The sequence below is a fragment of the Camellia sinensis genome, chromosome 3 (assembly GCF_055761805.1).
Source record: "Camellia sinensis isolate YWXY chromosome 3, ASM5576180v1, whole genome shotgun sequence".
NCBI lineage: Eukaryota > Viridiplantae > Streptophyta > Magnoliopsida > Ericales > Theaceae > Camellia > Camellia sinensis.
The window spans coordinates 184,382,907-184,400,059 of record NC_138963.1 but is presented as its reverse complement, the minus strand read 5'-3'; the positions used below and the strand labels follow the sequence as shown (position 1 = coordinate 184,400,059).

Here is a 17,153-nt window from a genome sequence, read left to right as displayed (position 1 = left end):
CGCAAAAGCAATACGCCTCCTCGTCGCTCAGAAGATCGTGGTAGGCATACCACACCATCGCAAACAGAGAGTAGGAGCCTTAAAACAGGCAGCACTCAATCAAGGACTTCCAGGACTCGTTACTCCAGGTCTAAGAGAACGAGAACATTGAGGTCTTACACAGAGGAAAGCACCTATCGGCCCTCACGTACGCACCAGACATCATCCAGGCAAACGGAGTTGCCTAGATCATTCGACTTACGGACTGTGCTTAACGAAAAGGCACGACAGAAGGAGGATGCCAGGGCATGCGACCCGCACAAAGTTTCAGCCCTTCAGTGGTTGGCTCCTCGGACGCATGAAAGCGTCGAGGTAGGAATGCCAATATCGCACCTTGCCTACGAACCAACAGATAAAGCATTGGCAAGGCTACATAGCTCGCCGTTCGTTCTGGCGATCGAGAACGCACCCTTACCTTCAGGCTTCATCCAGCCTAAATTTACGACTTACGAGGGGAAGACTGACCCTTACATGCACCTAAGCCACTTTCGCCAGGTCATAGCAGTATACCGGCAGAACGATGCTTTGATGTGCATCTTATTCCCATCCAGCCTTGGCGACCTAGGTTTAACCTGGTTCGAAAGGCTACCAGAAGGCAGCATAGCCTCCTGGGCGCAATTAGCGAAGGCGTTCGTGACAAGGTTCAGAACGAACACCAAAACGCCAGTAGAGATCGATCAGCTACTCTCCATTGACATGGACGACAAGGAGACGTTAAGATCCTACAACAGTCGTTATTAGAAGACCTTCAACCAGATAGGAGATTGCCCCATAAATCTCGCCATCGCGCAATACAAAAAGGGTCTTCCAGTCGAAAACAGACTGAGGGACTTAATTACCATGACGGTCCCCCTCACAATGGAACCCTTAATGGAGAGGGTACACCAGCACATTCAGGTGGAGGAGGATGGCACCCGTGCTAAAATAAAGTCTGGTACAACCGCAATACCAGATAAAAATACTTCGGCAAAAGTCAACGCGGTAGAACGTCCAAGCAGAAACGGGCGAGGCAGGTGGGATAACGGAGTGGACCAAGATAAAAGGTGGTTAAGAATCCGCACTGCCATCACCACAGTGTTCAAAAAATCGGTCTATCGGATTCTCAGTGAAATACGCGATGAACCTTTCGTCAGATGGCCAGCTAAATTGGGAGAGGCACAAAAGGACTGTGACGAAAGATCCCGGTGCACCTTCCTTAAGGAAAAAGGACACCGCACTGAGAATTGCACGCCGTTGAGACAGCATCTGGAAGAGTTAGTGGTAGCTGGGCATCTGGACTAGTGCATTGAGGGAGGGACGTAGCCAGCTCCCCAGAACCACGATCACCCTAACGGAATGCCGATCGACGCCCCACCTCAAGGTGTGATAAATGTAATACATGGGGTATTCGAACTTGAGCAAGTATGTGAGCTCAGGGGAATGATCAAGAAGGCTGAGCACTTAAGGGAGGTATTAAGTGCGCAACCTACCATTAAAAAGGAGAGAACAGAGGCCACGAACGTCATGTCTTTTTCAGACAGAGACTTGGCAAGGATATATTGCCCTCACAATGATACACTGGTCGTCACTCTCCGCGTCAAGGATTACGACACCAAGCGAATTTTGATTGACCAAGGGAGCTCATGTGAGATAATGTATTACGAAACCTTCAAACAGTTGAAACTGGAGGACAAAGACTTGGCACCTGTCGTATCTCCCCTGATCGGATTCAACTCAATACCAGAGTGGCCAGTTGGCAAGATTATCCTCCCCGTCAGAGCAGGAAGCATGACGAAACAAGTGGAATTTTGGGTATTGAAAGTCCCTTCCACTTACAACATAATCTTGGGAAGGACATCGTTACATGCCATGCGATCGGTAGCATCAACCTACCATCAAGTGATGCGGTCCCCCAACAAAGCCGGAGTAATTGAAGAGGTCTTTGGAGACCAAATTATGTCCAAATAGTGCTTCGTCACAGTAAATGGCAGTCGAGCTGCCAAAGGGTTTGTTCAGATGGTGAAAGAACCTGAGAACAATGAATTGTTTACGGATGTTGACAAAGCCGCCGAACAGAAGGCAGTAGAAGACTTGGTACAGGTAAGAATAGATAAAAAAAGGACCCATAAAAGTTCTTTTTTCTTGGCTCATCTATGTCCAGCACTGAGAGAATAGAGGTCCTGGAATTCTTGACCTCTAACATCGAAGTGTTTGCTTGGACGCCGTATGACATGCTTGGCATTGACTCAAACTTCATCTGTCACCAATTGGATGTCCACCCAACTGCAAGACCAATCATACAGCGCACTCACAGATCAACACTCCACCACGCCGATATAGTGGCGGAAGAAGTGGGAAACCTTTTAGAGGCAGGAGCTATAAGAGAAATGCACTATCCCAAGGGGATATCCAATACGGTAGTGGTACCAAAGAAGAATGAAAAATGACGTGTCTGCGTGGACTACAAAATAGTCAACAAGGCATGCCCAAAAGACAGCTTTCCCCTACCACGAATAGACCAACTGGTAGACCTAACGACAGGACACAACTGACTTAGCTTTCTTGATGCGTACAGAGGTTACCATAAGATCGCTATGTATGAACCAGACCAGGAGGTCACATCTTTTACAACGCCAAGAGGACTATATTGCTACAAGGTCATGCCCTTTGGCCTAAAGAACGCAGGGGCAACATTCCAACGGATGGTCACTAAGATGTTTGAGCCATTGTTAGGCAGAATAATGGAGACTTACATAGATGACATGGTGGTCAAGAGCAAGGATGAAAAGGACTATCTCAAGGACCTAGGTGAAATGTTTCAGATCCTGAAGAAGAACAAGTTACGCCTTAATGCTTCCAAGTGCGCGTTCGGCGTAGGATCAGGCAAGTTCCTAGGCTTCCTGGTGACCAACCGTGGTATAGAGGCAGACCCCTCTCAGATCAAAGCAATCCAAGATCTAGAGAGGCCCAACATAGTAAAAGAAGTACAACATCTCACCGATATGGCAGCCGCACTCAACCGGTTCATAAGTCGGTCGTCAGACAGATGTCGACCATTTTTTCAAGCATTAAAAGCCAAGTTTGAATGGGATGAAGAATGCGACCGTGCCCTGGAAAGTTTGAAAGAATACATGTCTTCTCCACCATTGCTAGTGACCCCAATACCTGGAGAATAGCTCTTTTTGTACCTAGCAGTTTCACAGTACGTAGTCAGCGCGATATTGGTCAGAACAGAAGGAATCCAACACCTGCCTATCTTTTATGTCAACAAGATATTACTGGGCGCTGAAACCAGGTACTTACTATTGGAAAAACTAGCCTTAGCCTTGATGATGGCATCAAGAAAATTGTCGCATTACTTTCACGCCCACACCATAATTGTTCTCACAACTTTTCCATTAAAAGCTTTGTTTAAGAGAGCGAACTTTTCTGGGTGAATCTTGAAGTGGGCAGTAGAGTTGGGACAATTCGACATCAAGTTTCAGCCTAGAACTGCAATAAAAGCCCAAGCTTTGGCAGACTTTGTCGTAGAATTCACACCAGGAAGTCATCACATCTGCCCAGTTGACTTGACTGGTGCCACCGAAATGGGGATGGAAAGCACCGCAAGAAGCGCGCAACACCTGAATCGAGATGCCCAGCCACACCCCAAAATAGACTAGAGTAATGACGCGCTGGAAGAGGCAAACCATGCTACACCAGGCGAAGACTCATCAACAAACAAAAACTTAGCACAATCAGATAATGAAGGGCAAACAGTAAGTGTGGACTTTGAAGAAAACACCAGCAACACTCAAGACCCCAAGGCATCATCCGATCCCTCTACCTGCTGGAAGCTATTCATTGGAGAGATGTGGAAGCTCTTTGTGAATGGAGCATCCAACAGACACGGAGCAGGACTCGGCATAGTCCTTATCTCACCAGATGGCCTAGTAGTAGAACAAGCAGTCAACCTTGGCTTCCCAGCATCAAACAACGAAGCGGAGTATGAAGCGCTTCTGGCGGGACTAAAATCAGCACTCTACATGAAGGCCACAGAGCTAATGGTTTACAGTGACTCACATCTGATGGTAAATCAAATTTCAAGCGACTACGAAGCAAAGGATGAAAGAATGGCTATGTACCAAGAGTTAGTCAGAAAAGAGATCATGAAGTTGCGAATAGAGCAAATTGGCAGAGAAGAAAATAGTAGAATAGACGAACTAGCAGGCTTTGCTTCAATGGCAGGTATATCCATCGCATATCCACTACTGATCAGCTTCCTACCCAGACCAAGCATTGAAGAACCTGAAGTAGAAGAAGTATGTTGCGCCGAACTAGGCCCTTCATGGATAGATCCCATCATAGTGTTCCTAAAAGACGGCATTTTACCTAAAGAAAAGAAGGAAGCCAACAAGATAAGAGCAAAGTCATAGCGATTTTGGCTCTCCACATCAATGGCCTTGTACAAGAAATTCTTCACAGGACCTTACCTGAAATGTGTCCATTTCAGCAAGGTCGAAGCATTCCTGTTCGAGATTCACGAAGGCGTATGTGGAAGCCACCAAGAGGGGAGATCATTGGCTTAAAGAGCAATTTCATAGGGATATTGGTGGCCTTGCATGCAAGCTGATTCAAAAAAGTATGTCAAGAAATGCGAGAAATGTCAGAAGTTCGCACACCAAATACATCAGCCAGCCAGAGAGCTTCTACCTTTAACTAGCCCATGGCCCTTCGCAATGTGGGGCTTGGACATAGTAGGACCACTTCCAACAGCACCTAGTAACAGAAAGTTCTTCCTTGCAACAACAGACTACTTTACAAAATGGGTGGAAGCAGAAGCACTAGCATCAATAAAGGAGAAAGATGTGAAGAAGTTCGTTTGGCAGAATATAATCACTCGGTTCGGCATACCCAAGGCGCTGATATCAGACAACAGCACCCAGTTCGACGGCAAAATTTTTAGAGGCTTTTGTGAGGAGTACAAGATAGAATTCTACAACTCTACACCGGCATACCCCCAAGCAAATGGCCAGGCGGAAGCATCAAACAAAGTTGTCTTGGATGGATTGAAGAAAAGGTTAGAGAAAGCAAAAGGAAAGTGGGCTGAGGAGCTTTCTCATGTTTTATGGCTTACCGTACCACACCTCGACGATCAACTGGAGAAACACCATTCTCCTTAGCCTATGGCATGGAAGCAGTAATCCCACTGGAAATTGGCCTCCCCATCATCAGAAGCGAAAATTTTGACCCAGACTTAAATGGAGAAGCCATAGCATTGGAGCTCGATCGCAGAAGAAAGAAGAGAAAAAGCACCAGTTCACATTGCCTCATACCAACAAGAGTTATTCAGAAAATACAACAAGACAGTACATCCAAGGTAATTCAAAGTTAGAGATTGGGTACTGCGCAAAGTAATGAAAAACACCCTGGTACCCGGAGACGGCAAGTTAGGGCCCAATTGGGAAGGACCTTACAAAGTGGTTGGGTTAGCAAGAAAAGGGACATACCACTTGGAAGACAAGGACAGCAAAGCCATTCCCAGGCCATGGAACACGGCCAATCTCAAACTATTTTATTTTTAGCTTTTTATTTAAACATACTTGTCGTTTCCCTTTCTCAATAAAATAGGTTGTTTCTTTTCAGCATAGATTGTTTCCTTCTGTAAAAGATTGTTTTAGTGAGCTAGGGGCATTGAAAGCATAGTTAGTCGGAATAACCAACACCCTCCTAAGCCCAGGATAAGGATCCAGGTTGCAGGACATTTGGCAGGAACAACCAAACACTTTACTCTAGGTTGGCAAGAATAACCAACTTAGAGGTTGGCTGGAATAACCAACAGCCCTCCTAAGGCTGCAGGACGTTTGGCCGAAAAAACCAAACACTTTACTCTAGGTTGGCAGGAATAACCAACTTAGAGGTTGGCTGGAATAACCAACACCCCTCCTAAGCCTAGGATAAGGATCCAGGCTGCAGGACGTTTGGCAGGAATAACCAAACACTCCACTCAGGGTTGGCAGGAAAAACCAACTTTGATCTCTCTTCAGCTAAGATTAGGATCTAGGCTGAAGAGGTTGGCTGGAAAAACCAACACTTATTGTTCTTCAGCCAAGATAAGGATCTAGGCTGAAGAGGTTGGCTGGAAAAACCAACATTTATTGTTCTTCAGCCGAGATAAGGATCTAGGCTGAAGAGGTTAGCTGGAAAAATCAACACTTATTGTTCTTCAGCCGAGATAAGGATCTAGGCTGAAGAGGTTGGCTGGAAAAACCAACATTTATTGTTCTTCAGCCGAGATAAGGATCTAGGCTGAAGACGTTGGCTGGAAAAGCCAACATTTATTATTTTTCAGTCGAGATAAGGATCTAGGCTGAAGAGGTTGGCTGGAAAAACCAACACTTATTGTTCTTCAGCCGAGATAAGGATTTAGGTTGAAGAGGTTGACTGGAAAAAACAACACTCATTGTTCTTCAGCCGAGATAAGGATCTAGGTTGAAGAGGTTGGCTGGAAAAATCAACATTTATTGTTCTTCAGCAGAGATAAGGATCTAGGCTGAAGAGGTTGGCAGGTATGGCCAGTTAGATAGCAAGGTTAAGACCGGGATAAATATCTCGGCCAGAGAATTTACTTCATTCAGATTATATTTGGAAAGTAAGCATATAAGTAAACCGAACAGACAGTTGAGGAAAAACAAAAGATGATTTCATTGATAATGCAAGGTCAAAGTACAAAAGATGGGGCCATAGCCGGGTTACAAATTCTTTTACTAGACAAAAAAGACAAATCAGGAGAAGAGGTCATCCAAATCAGCATCCACAACAACTCGGTCTTCACCCAGAGGTAGCTCGGTTGTGGCAAGCACTTCTAGGTCAAGTTCGGTTGAAGGCACTGCATCAGACGCAACAGGCAAAGGCGGGATAAAGACCACGGAAGTTGGGGAGGAAGACTGGCGATCGGGCTGGGTGTTGTCTTCAGGAACAGCATCTTCGTCCTCCTCTTCCAGAAATTTTTGCTGAATAGCGGCAGCGTACCCCGTCATAGAGCTTGGAATGAAATACGGAGGAGGGTTGAAGACCTCGGTCTCTGGGCTATGACTGAGCTGCGCCACAACCGCTGTCCATCCACACTTGAAGAAAAAATCTTTTGCAGCTTCACATTGCTGGATATAAGTGGCCTCCCCCTCCTCGTAACCGCGGTCTTCCGCGTCCTCAACCTTCTTCTCTAGCTCGGCTATCTCTGCATTCTTCTTGCCTTCAAGCTTGGCCAGCTCGTGCAGATATTTGTCTTTCACCATGGCCGTAGCCTTCTTCTTATCGACTTCGGCTGCATTGACCAGGCCGGTAAGCCGAGCTACTTCGGCCTGTAGCTCAGCCATCTTCTGCTGGGATTCTTTTAGCTCAGCCGTTTTAGCATTGGCCTCTGCCATGGCCTCCCTTGTGGTCTTTCGAAGCTCCAACACGCGTTTGTGGGCAATGTGGTTCTTCTGTAAGGCCTACGAGGGGAGGGAGACAGCATTGAGAAGGAACCGAGCTAAAAGATGCTGAAATTTGGAGAAAGAAAAATAGAACTTACCAACACCATTGACTTGGAAGCCGCGCGAATGGCCTTCAGCTTGGTAAGGTGATCGTGGTGATCCATATCGGCTGGAAGGCAGACGCTCTTGGCCAGATTGAAGGCCAACAAATGATCTTTTTCCGCAACCACTGAATCGGAGTCAGTGATAGCGCTGTTCCTGAAGCGCTATCACTGGAGGAGCTAGCTCAGTCTGAGCGCTCCAGTTGTGGGCTTAGTGGAGTGGATTGTGGGAGAATGGTGTCTTCTTCATCAACAAGGTGTGGCTCGGTTGTGGAAATCCGAGCACGCTTGCTTGGCCGAGATGTTGAAGGCTAATGGGTTGGCAGGGCTACCACGGTCTCTTGAGGTTGGCTAGCTGGTGGTACCTCGGCGTGGTTTGTTTCGGTTATAAGGGCCCTTACTGCTCTTTTCTTGGTCATCTCTTGCTCCGCAGTCAATGGGATCAAGTTGATTTGTGGAAGGGAAATATCAGGTTCTGGGGATGGCTTTAAGAGGAAATCGGTCACCCTGGTCTTCCTACGGCTACTATATCGGTAGGTCGATTCAAAATTCAATAGCTCAGCCCATCTCCTGTTTGGATATCGGAGTGCGGCGTGAAGTGTGTTCAGGTTGGGGTAGTTGTACTGGGACATGAGAAAGTTCAAATTTGCATGAAGAAAAGAAGACAACAGTCAGTGCAGTTCAACATAAGAAAACCGAGGTAAAAGAAAGCATGGAATTGAGCCGAGGTAATCCTACCGGCTATACCCTTGTTCCAATTTATTTTGTCTCTCGGGATCTGGGCTTGTTGGTCCTCAAAGTTCCCAGATACCCAGAAGAAATCATCATCATTCACATCTTTATTCGGGGTGTTTTTTATTATCTTTTCACGACGGCGTCTTATTCTTAAATAGTAAACCTAGCCATCTTCAGTCGATCCTATGGAGTATTGGTGGAAGAGCTCGGCTAAACCGAGGTTAAGGCCAGCCCGGCGGTTTAGCTCGGCAATGCTATTTATTATACGGTATGAATTTGTGGAAAGTTGGGTAGGGCAGACGTTGGTTTGTCTAAGGAACTCACAAACAAGGGGCTGTACAGGGAATCTTAGTCCAGTTTCTACAATGGAAAGGAGGGTAAAGGGAACAAAGCCAGGGTTCCCCCAGGGTGTGGTATCCAGTTCGGCTAAAGTGAGATAAACATCATCAGGGATATGGTAGTCTCTTCGGAACTCGGCCATAGCACCTGGGGTATTTACCAAAAATCTATATTTACCCATGAGGTTCTAAATTATGTATAAATTAACGAAGTACTAGCTCGGTCGTGAAATAACGCTGAGTAGCTTGGTTGAGCATTCAAGGAAGTGCCTAGCAAACTAAGTCTGCAAAGTGAAAAAAGAAAAAAGTTATACACAGATCGTTGGACCGTGCTAAAAGAAACAAAGGCAAGATAAATGAAGTCCTAACTCGGTTACATGGTATACTATCCGGTCTTAGCCCGGTTTGAGCAAGGGCCTTTAGCCCGGTTGAGCTTTTGGAGCAGCATTCTTAGTTCGGTTTTAACTAAGGGAGCTGGTTTACCTCCAATTTTTAATTCGGTCGGTGGTTAGGGCTTTCTAGCGCGGTATTGCGCAAACATAATGCAAGTCGATAGTGCGGCTAAAAGGTAATGTCTATTAAAACTACGAGTAGGGTGTGAAGTTTTAGTCCGGTTGTTTAGTTTGGCTAGGGTCGTACCTAATACAAACAGTATCCTAGTTCGGTTGAAGTGTGATTTTGGATCAAAACTATCATTTCCCAGGTTATTCATATATAGATAGTGGTTATTTTACAAAGGTTTTTTCAACAAATGGAAGCAAAAGTGGAATAGGTGTTTTTGGAAATCATACAAAAACGCATGCTATGCATTACAAAACAAGTGCGAAATCAATGGAAAGGAAAGAGATTTGAGTCACATACCAGTTCAAAATGGAGGGACCAAAGGTGAAAAAGATCCCAGCAAGAACACGAGCTCCACAGTTGCAAGAGAACAAGGGAGAAGAAGCTTAAAGAGAGAGAAAATGATGAATAGTAGGCGTGGTAGATTCAAAATGAGTAATTTTTGTGTAAAGAATGAGAAATTGGGCAGGACTATTCAAAATACGCGAAATACGAAGACGGCGTGACAGCTGCATTGGGCCAATGATAGTGTGCCACGTGTTCTTGGAATAAGAAGCGATTTAGTTACAGCGACTGAAGAGACGTTTTGACCGGATAGATGGGAAGCTCAGTGTGGATTTAGCTCGGTTAAAAAGTTGAATTTTTTAGCTCGGATGGTAAAAGATAACCCCTATCATGCTGCGCAGATGGAGTTAAAGGGCAATTTAGAGGGTAATTTATATGTAAATTGGGCCTAGCTGGGTAATGGGCCATTCTGTGTGCCACAGTAAAAAGGGCTGAGTAAAAGGGGCTGTGTAATTAGTCCGGTCCAGAGGAGCCTTGCAGGTAGCCCGGTCCGAAAGAGCTTGGTGGTTAGCTCGATCACCACGGTTGGCGCAGTGACAGTTAGCTCGGTTAAACCATCTTGAGCCGAGGTATTTTTTGGCTTCTACTCAGGACCTTGCTGTTGAGTAGCTCGGTCCAAGTACGCTATGGTTAGCACGGTCTACAGGCGAAGCCGAGGTACGTGTTACACATAAAGCGCCGGGATAAATGTAACATGAGTATTGTTAGCTTGGTTACATTGTCATTGTGCCATGGCAATGCTAGCTCGGTCGTTTGGACATACCACTGAGCTAGGACCATCTCACTTGGTTTAAGCAGTGAGGGGGGTGTTGAAGGATAAGCATTATCTTTTAGGAGAGTAATTTCTAAGAGGACTCTACATGGAGATATAAGAGTCCTACTAGGATTCTGCCACACGGAACCTATAAAAGCTCACAACATCACCTATGGAGAGGTAACACAACTTTGATTTCCGAATACACAGAGCTTTTGTCTATTTGTCTATTTTGCTGAATATTTCTTGCTCGTACATGAAAGATGAGCTTAAAGCTATAAGGCTCAGTATATAGTTTCTGAGAATAGATGTGGGTGATTATAGATCAAAGAATATTTTCAGGTCTTTTTGTCACTTGTTTACATTAGAGGCTTTGGTATATATAATGAAAATTATAGCCGTTTATAGCCGTTGTATTCATTTGAATTTATAACCGTTGTAGTCATTTGAATTATAGCCGTTTATAGCTATTGTACTTCCATCATTACCAATTTGAATATCTTCCACTCCATCATTACTGATTTGAATATTTTTCACTTGAACTTTTTAAACCTTTTGGCCTTTTGAACCTTTATAGCTGTTGTACTTCCATCATTACTAATTTGAATATCTTCCACTTGAACCTTTTGGACTGCTGCTGTGTTAGGCTGTTTGAACATTTGTTTTGGGCTATTTGAACTCCTGATTTAATCAAATATTAAATACATTCTAATAACATTTAGGATAAAGGTTTAGGTGAGAAATAATGTGACAAAATAAATTTTGATTATATTTTTCTCTTTCAAATAAATCATCAAATAAATTTTGATTATATTTTTCTCTTTCAAATAAATTAAACATAATTAAATAAATTATCAAAATAAATAAGTCTAACATAAATAAATAAATAAATCGAATACTATGGAATTAATTTGATATTGGATGACGAAGTTTTTTTTTTTGTTTGTAAAATAAAAAGAGAATGCAAGGTCGAAAAAGAAAGAGATATATAATTTTTGTTGAAGGAAACAGTGTCCTTCACAGACGGAAGGGGGCCATGGCCTCCCTCCATATTTTTTCCCTAGTTCCATCCCTGGACACCATGTTGTATAAATTTTTGGGTAATTTCATTTTCAGTGAATATGTAAAAAAAATATTTTCATATTGATGATAACTTTTATAAATGTTAAAAAATAAAAATATATTTTTTTTTGTAAATTTATAATTAAATTTTAAAAAATCACTAACATTTAATTTTTCCTAATTTTTTTTTTTGCAAAGTTTTTTACATCATTTGTGTAGATGATAAAATATTATTCATTTTAATATTTAATACTTACACGTAAAAAAACAATATAAAATAACGACAATTTTTTTTTATAATGTATAATATTTTAATAGTATTATATGTCTTAATTATTGAGAAATTGTCAGATGAAAATCCAAATAAGATTAAAAAGGATAATTTTTTTAAAAAAAGGTTGTTTCGGAGAGATATCATAATATTTGTGAGTTTTGGTTCTGAAATAATCGGTTGACAGTTAGATTTAACTCAACTCAAAAAAAGCGACCCACCATCGGAGAAAGCGGAGAATGAAACAACCCCCATCACAAGAGGCAAAGTTACGAGCAAAGTATAATACTGTTAGCATTCACCAAATTCATACCTGGCTAGTCGTGTCCTCAAAAATCGAGTCATGTCCACCTATGTAAAAAGCCAACGCATTTCCACTCCACCACCACCCCCGATGGGTCGAAAATACAAAATTTGTCCGAGCATTTTAGAGTCAGTTTGGAAATAAAGAAAAATGTCACTTCTTTTAAATTTTTTTTACTGGAGTGATTTTTTTTAAAAAAAATTATATCAAAATTTATATATATATATATATATATATATATATATATATTTTATCTATCTTATAAAGATGAATCTAAAATGTAATTTTGAAAAATTTTACAAAAAAAAAATAATAATAATTGAAAAAGTCAAATCAAGTAAAAAAAGCCTACTTTTTTTTTTATACTTATTTTTGTCCATTTTAAACTTTTTTTTTTTTTGGAAAATTTTATTTTTTTAAAATTTTTCTCATTCTAATTGTTTTTTTAAATTTAGTTTTTTTTGTTGAAGCCAAAAATAAATCAAAGAATAAAAATAAATAAATAAACAAACCCCAAACAATCACTTACTGGTTAAATAAATCTCCCTCATGGCAATCATTTTTTATTTATTTTTTATATTCAAGCAGTCAATGAAAGAGTCATAGTCACTCGAATACTGAAATTCTCACATTCTTAATGTCCCAATGGATATCTACATTGACCACTTGGCCAACTGTCTTGTCCATATGTGCTATAACTTTCACTCTAAAAAAAAAAAAAAAAAAAGCTAAATTATTGCTATTTATCTACAAATCTACTTTTTTTTTTTTTTTTTTTTTATATTTTCCTTTATCATAGGAGCATTTGTTAGAACGACTCTTAATCAAATTATATGACAAATGATAATAAAATTATGATATTTTGTGTTGTCAGATATAAAAAAAATAAATAAAATTACAGAACACAAGTTCCATTTTTGGTGGCAGGAAGAGGGTTCGGCAATCTTGATTGGAGGAAAGCTTATTTGGATTAAAGAATAACCTAAAATTATGTATATGGCATTATTTAATGACAAAAATAGAAAAAAAAAATTAAGAAAAAAAAACTACAAGAAGAACATGTTCTTTATTAAAAAAGCATAATAATACAATTCTGAGACACAATGGAAATCAAAATACAAATCCATCCCTAACCCCTGTCAAGACAATACTTGTACAAGATTATTCCAAACAATTAAAAAAAGAAAGAAAAAAGAAACAACTTATTTCAGAAATTGCTTGTAAGATGAAAATGTGCTACTTTGATTTGAACCAGCAGACATAAGCACAAACCTGACCATCTTCTCAAAATTCAAGTAAGATGACCCAATAGAACAAGTCGTGGCCTCTTCACCCAACTTCTTCCACTCCATGACCTTTCTTTTCATCTCTTTTCCCCCTCTCTCCAGCCATCAACTCTCTCACCATTCTCTCAACTTCCTCTCTCTTAACATCGCTGTTTATCTCCATCCTAGCACCCCATTGGCTGCAACATGACCAACAATTTGTCTGTTGATCCGCGAAGAATGGCCAACACAACATAGGGATCCCACTGCAAATACTCTCAGGAGTCGAATTCCACCCACAGTGTGTCAAGAAACCTCCAACTGATGGATGATTGAGGACTTGTTCTTGAGGGCAACAACTTAATAGACTCCTTTCTTTAGTTTCACTCACAAAATCTGGTAGAAGAATTGCCAACTCACCAACAATCCGATCAGGCCTAATGATCCATAAGAATGTGTGGCTGCTATTAGCGAGTCCCCAAGCGAATTCAATCAACTGTTGGGCTGTCATAACAGTAATGCTGCCAAAGTTGATGTAAACGGCAGAGTTGGGTTGCTTCGGGTCAAGCCATGAAAGGCACTCTGTTTCTTCTTTCCATAGGCTTGATCCAATAGGCTTGATCCAATGGAATTCAAGTGATTTTGTGGGTATTGGTCGAGGAGAAACTGAAGAGGGCCAATGGGATATATGGGTGTAAGAGGAGCTAATTTAAGCCCACTAAATTATTTAGGCCCAATAGCCCAAGATTAGTGGGCCCGAATTTATCGCAAGTCCAAGATTGGTGGGCTTGGATTTATCGCCGTCAAACGGGCTGAATGGCTCTAAGCCTCGAAAGGGTTCGGATCCACGAACCTAGAGACTTACTCAAGCCCGGACTCGAAAGGGTATTAAGCAAGCCTAGAGATCCGAGGCACTCGGACTCGAAAGGGTTCGGATCCACGAACCTAGAGACTTACTCGGGCCCGGACTCGAAAGGGTATTAAGCAAGCCTAGAGATCCGAGGCACTCAGACTCGAAAGGGTTCGGATCCACGAACCTAGAGGTCCGAAACACTTGGCTTCGAACGGATTCAGACGCAATCTAGAAGTCGCTCCGTTAATGAGTCCCAGAACACTTGCGGGCTCGGAGTTTTCTGGGATCTACGTACCAGAACCATGGGCGTAATGGAGTCCGAACAAAGGACCCGATCCCGAGGACGGTGAGTGGAGATAAATTCACTCTTCGGTTAAACTAGCCTATACCCAGGTCGAGGTGGCACGACCCCGGGGGGTCCATGAGACTCGGCAATACTTTGCGGCAGGACGTCCTCTGGGACTCCCCCTGACCCTTTGGGATGATTGGGGATCATTGGTTAGGTGTGGCTAAGAAGAAGGGTTCGCCGAGGGATTGATCTCCTCTTCGGGGTTTTCTCATCCTCGGAGAAGTCACCTCCTCGGAGAGGTCACCTCCTCGGACAAGGTGGTTAGAGAGAATATCCCCCATGTGCCTTGCACATGGGCTCCATCCTACATCATGAGGTGCCTATAAATAGCACCCACCCATAGCTTTACAAGGGGATGGATTTTGGAGATTTTTAACTCTTGGGAAAGAACTAATTTCCCTTCTCCATTATCAACCTTGAGAGTGAAAGTGGGAGATCCCTGGGAGAGCCTTGCCATTATTCTCTCTCTAGCTATTTTGCCTTCTTCTTCACCCAATCTCTTATCTCCATCATCTCCTTTACTCTTGTGTTCTTGAGTTGAGACCATTGAAGAATCTAAGCCTCTCACATTTCTTCTAGAGAATTCGAAGTTGTTCTTCAAGGATCTTCGAAGATTTTTGAATTTTCCAACTCCTTTCTTGAACCCTCTCCTACATTTTGGCGACTCCGCCGGGGAGGCGGATTGGTTAATGGTCTCAACGAGATCTGGAATCCACACAACTCCAACAAGGATGGCGGGAGAAGATGAAGTTCACCAACAAGGATCCTCTAATGGTGGTGATGACAGAACCACGGCTCCAGATCAACCACTTTTGCTTGAAGCCATTCAAAGACTTCAAAATACTCAGCAGGAGATTCTTACCACTCTTCAGAATCTCACTCACACCATGTTGGTGATGAGTTCTAACTTTGCACCGGCGCCAAACGGAAATCAAACTGGTGGTGGAGTTATTCCCGCCGGAGCGCAAAATCAAATCCAAGGAGAAGTAAGCCCCAATCAGCCTATGGCTCATGGCAACAGGGTCACAGTAACACATGCTCAAACCGCAGTAGGAGGCAGCAGTTTGCCCATGCCCGGGCTCCATGGCGTGCCAAGCCAAGATCCAATGGTGACTAGGGGAGTTTCTGGTGTAATGAATGGCGTTTCGGCGACTGTTGGTGTCTAGGAAAACATAAGGAGCATGATGGCGCAAAAGGGAGCTCCCCGTACCTAATCTTGTTACGCCACCAATAAATGTTACCCAAGCACCAAGCGGGCCTCCTTTGGTGCCGACAACAAATCTGCAAGCACAACCCGGTATAGCGGCACCGTGCGGTGGACTCTACGAGCCTCAATTCAATATCCCATCACCAACTAGCTTGTTTATAGGCGCTGATGGCCAGTATCGTCAAATGTCCTCACCAATGACGAATTCGCAGCACCAGAATGGCCAAGTCGCCCCTAGCTCAGTCTTCGGGTCCACAAGCCAAGTCCCGGGAATACCACCATCAAACTCTCTCCCTCAGCAGTTTCTCACTCTCGCCGATGTGCAGGCCATGCTCGATCTCGAACGGGGCAAGAGGACCTTACCCTCTTTGCCTGATCCAGACGTCAAGCCGCCTTACCCTATTGAGATGCTGAGCTATCCATACCCTGAGGGGTATACAGTGCTGAAGTTCATCAAGTTCGACGGCAAACAAGGAAATGCTCGAGAACATGTTGTGCGATTCATCGAGACTCTGGGTATTCATGGTTCAAACCACGTCCTCCGACTGAGAGAATTCTCTAAGTCCCTCACCGACCGAGCATATAGTTGGTATGTTAATTTGGCCCCAAACTCTGTCCGAAGTTGGGAGGAAATGGTTAACAAATTCCACTCCAAGTTCTTTCAAGTGGCGGAGAAGGTGACCACACTTACATTGTGTAAAGAGAAGCAACAAGAAAGTGAAGACATCCTTGACTACGTCAAAAGGTTTCAGGACAAGGCCGTAGATTGTCATGAAGCAGTTGAGGAGAGTTATCTGGTTCAAATCTGTCTAGAAGGGGCATTGAGCAGGTACAAAATGTTTCTAGTTAATCACAAGCTACCCACCTTCTCGGCATTAATAGAAGCAGCTCGGAACATTAGCATTTCTCAGGCTCACGAGTCCGGATTTGAGGCCAGTTACAAGACTAGCTTCAGATCATCTCGTGGACCTATTGTTGCTGTTGCCTCTACCCCAAATACCCGAAATTCTCAAGGAGGAGGTTATAGAGGCTAGAAGAGAAAGCAATATAATGGTGAAAAGGGGAATGTTTCTTATCCATGTGGAATCGAGGAAGTGAAAGCTCTAGTTAAGGAATGGGTGGCTGACGGAGAGCTAAAATTGCCTTATGTTAAAGAAATGCCATCAAAAAAGGACCGCGAGAGCCTTGAATTTTGTGTCTACCATCGTACATTAAAACATCCGACAGAGAAGTGTTGGACTCTCAGGAAAATCTTCAGAGATAAAGTCGAGGCAGACGAATTGAGGTTCAAAAAGCGAGGGACTCAAGATATCCGAGAACAACCATATCCTCAACACCGAGACAAGGGCAAGAATGTTGCTATGATAGCTTATGAAGGCCCGATGATCGAGGCTATCGCCAATCTCGATGACGATGATTGTTATCTGGACGACATCCTCGAGCCAGAGGGTGAGCAAGTTTACAATGGAAGTGCTCTCGATCCAGAGGGCAGAACATTTATGACTCATGGCGAAGATCCCTTTGATCCAGAAGGAG

General features: G+C 43.1%; 1 protein-coding gene across 1 annotated transcript; it reads right to left on the bottom strand.

Annotated features, from left to right (window-relative positions):
* Positions 1–12,990: 12,990 nt before the first annotated feature.
* On the bottom strand, positions 12,991–13,851 carry LOC114279438 (7-deoxyloganetin glucosyltransferase; the record flags this gene model as incomplete). The annotated part of the gene is given in 2 exon segments (XM_028221678.2): positions 12,991–13,319; positions 13,321–13,851. Coding segments are annotated over 2 exon segments (705 nt in total), but the record flags the coding sequence as incomplete, so codon positions are not given.
* Positions 13,852–17,153: the final 3,302 nt, after the last annotated feature.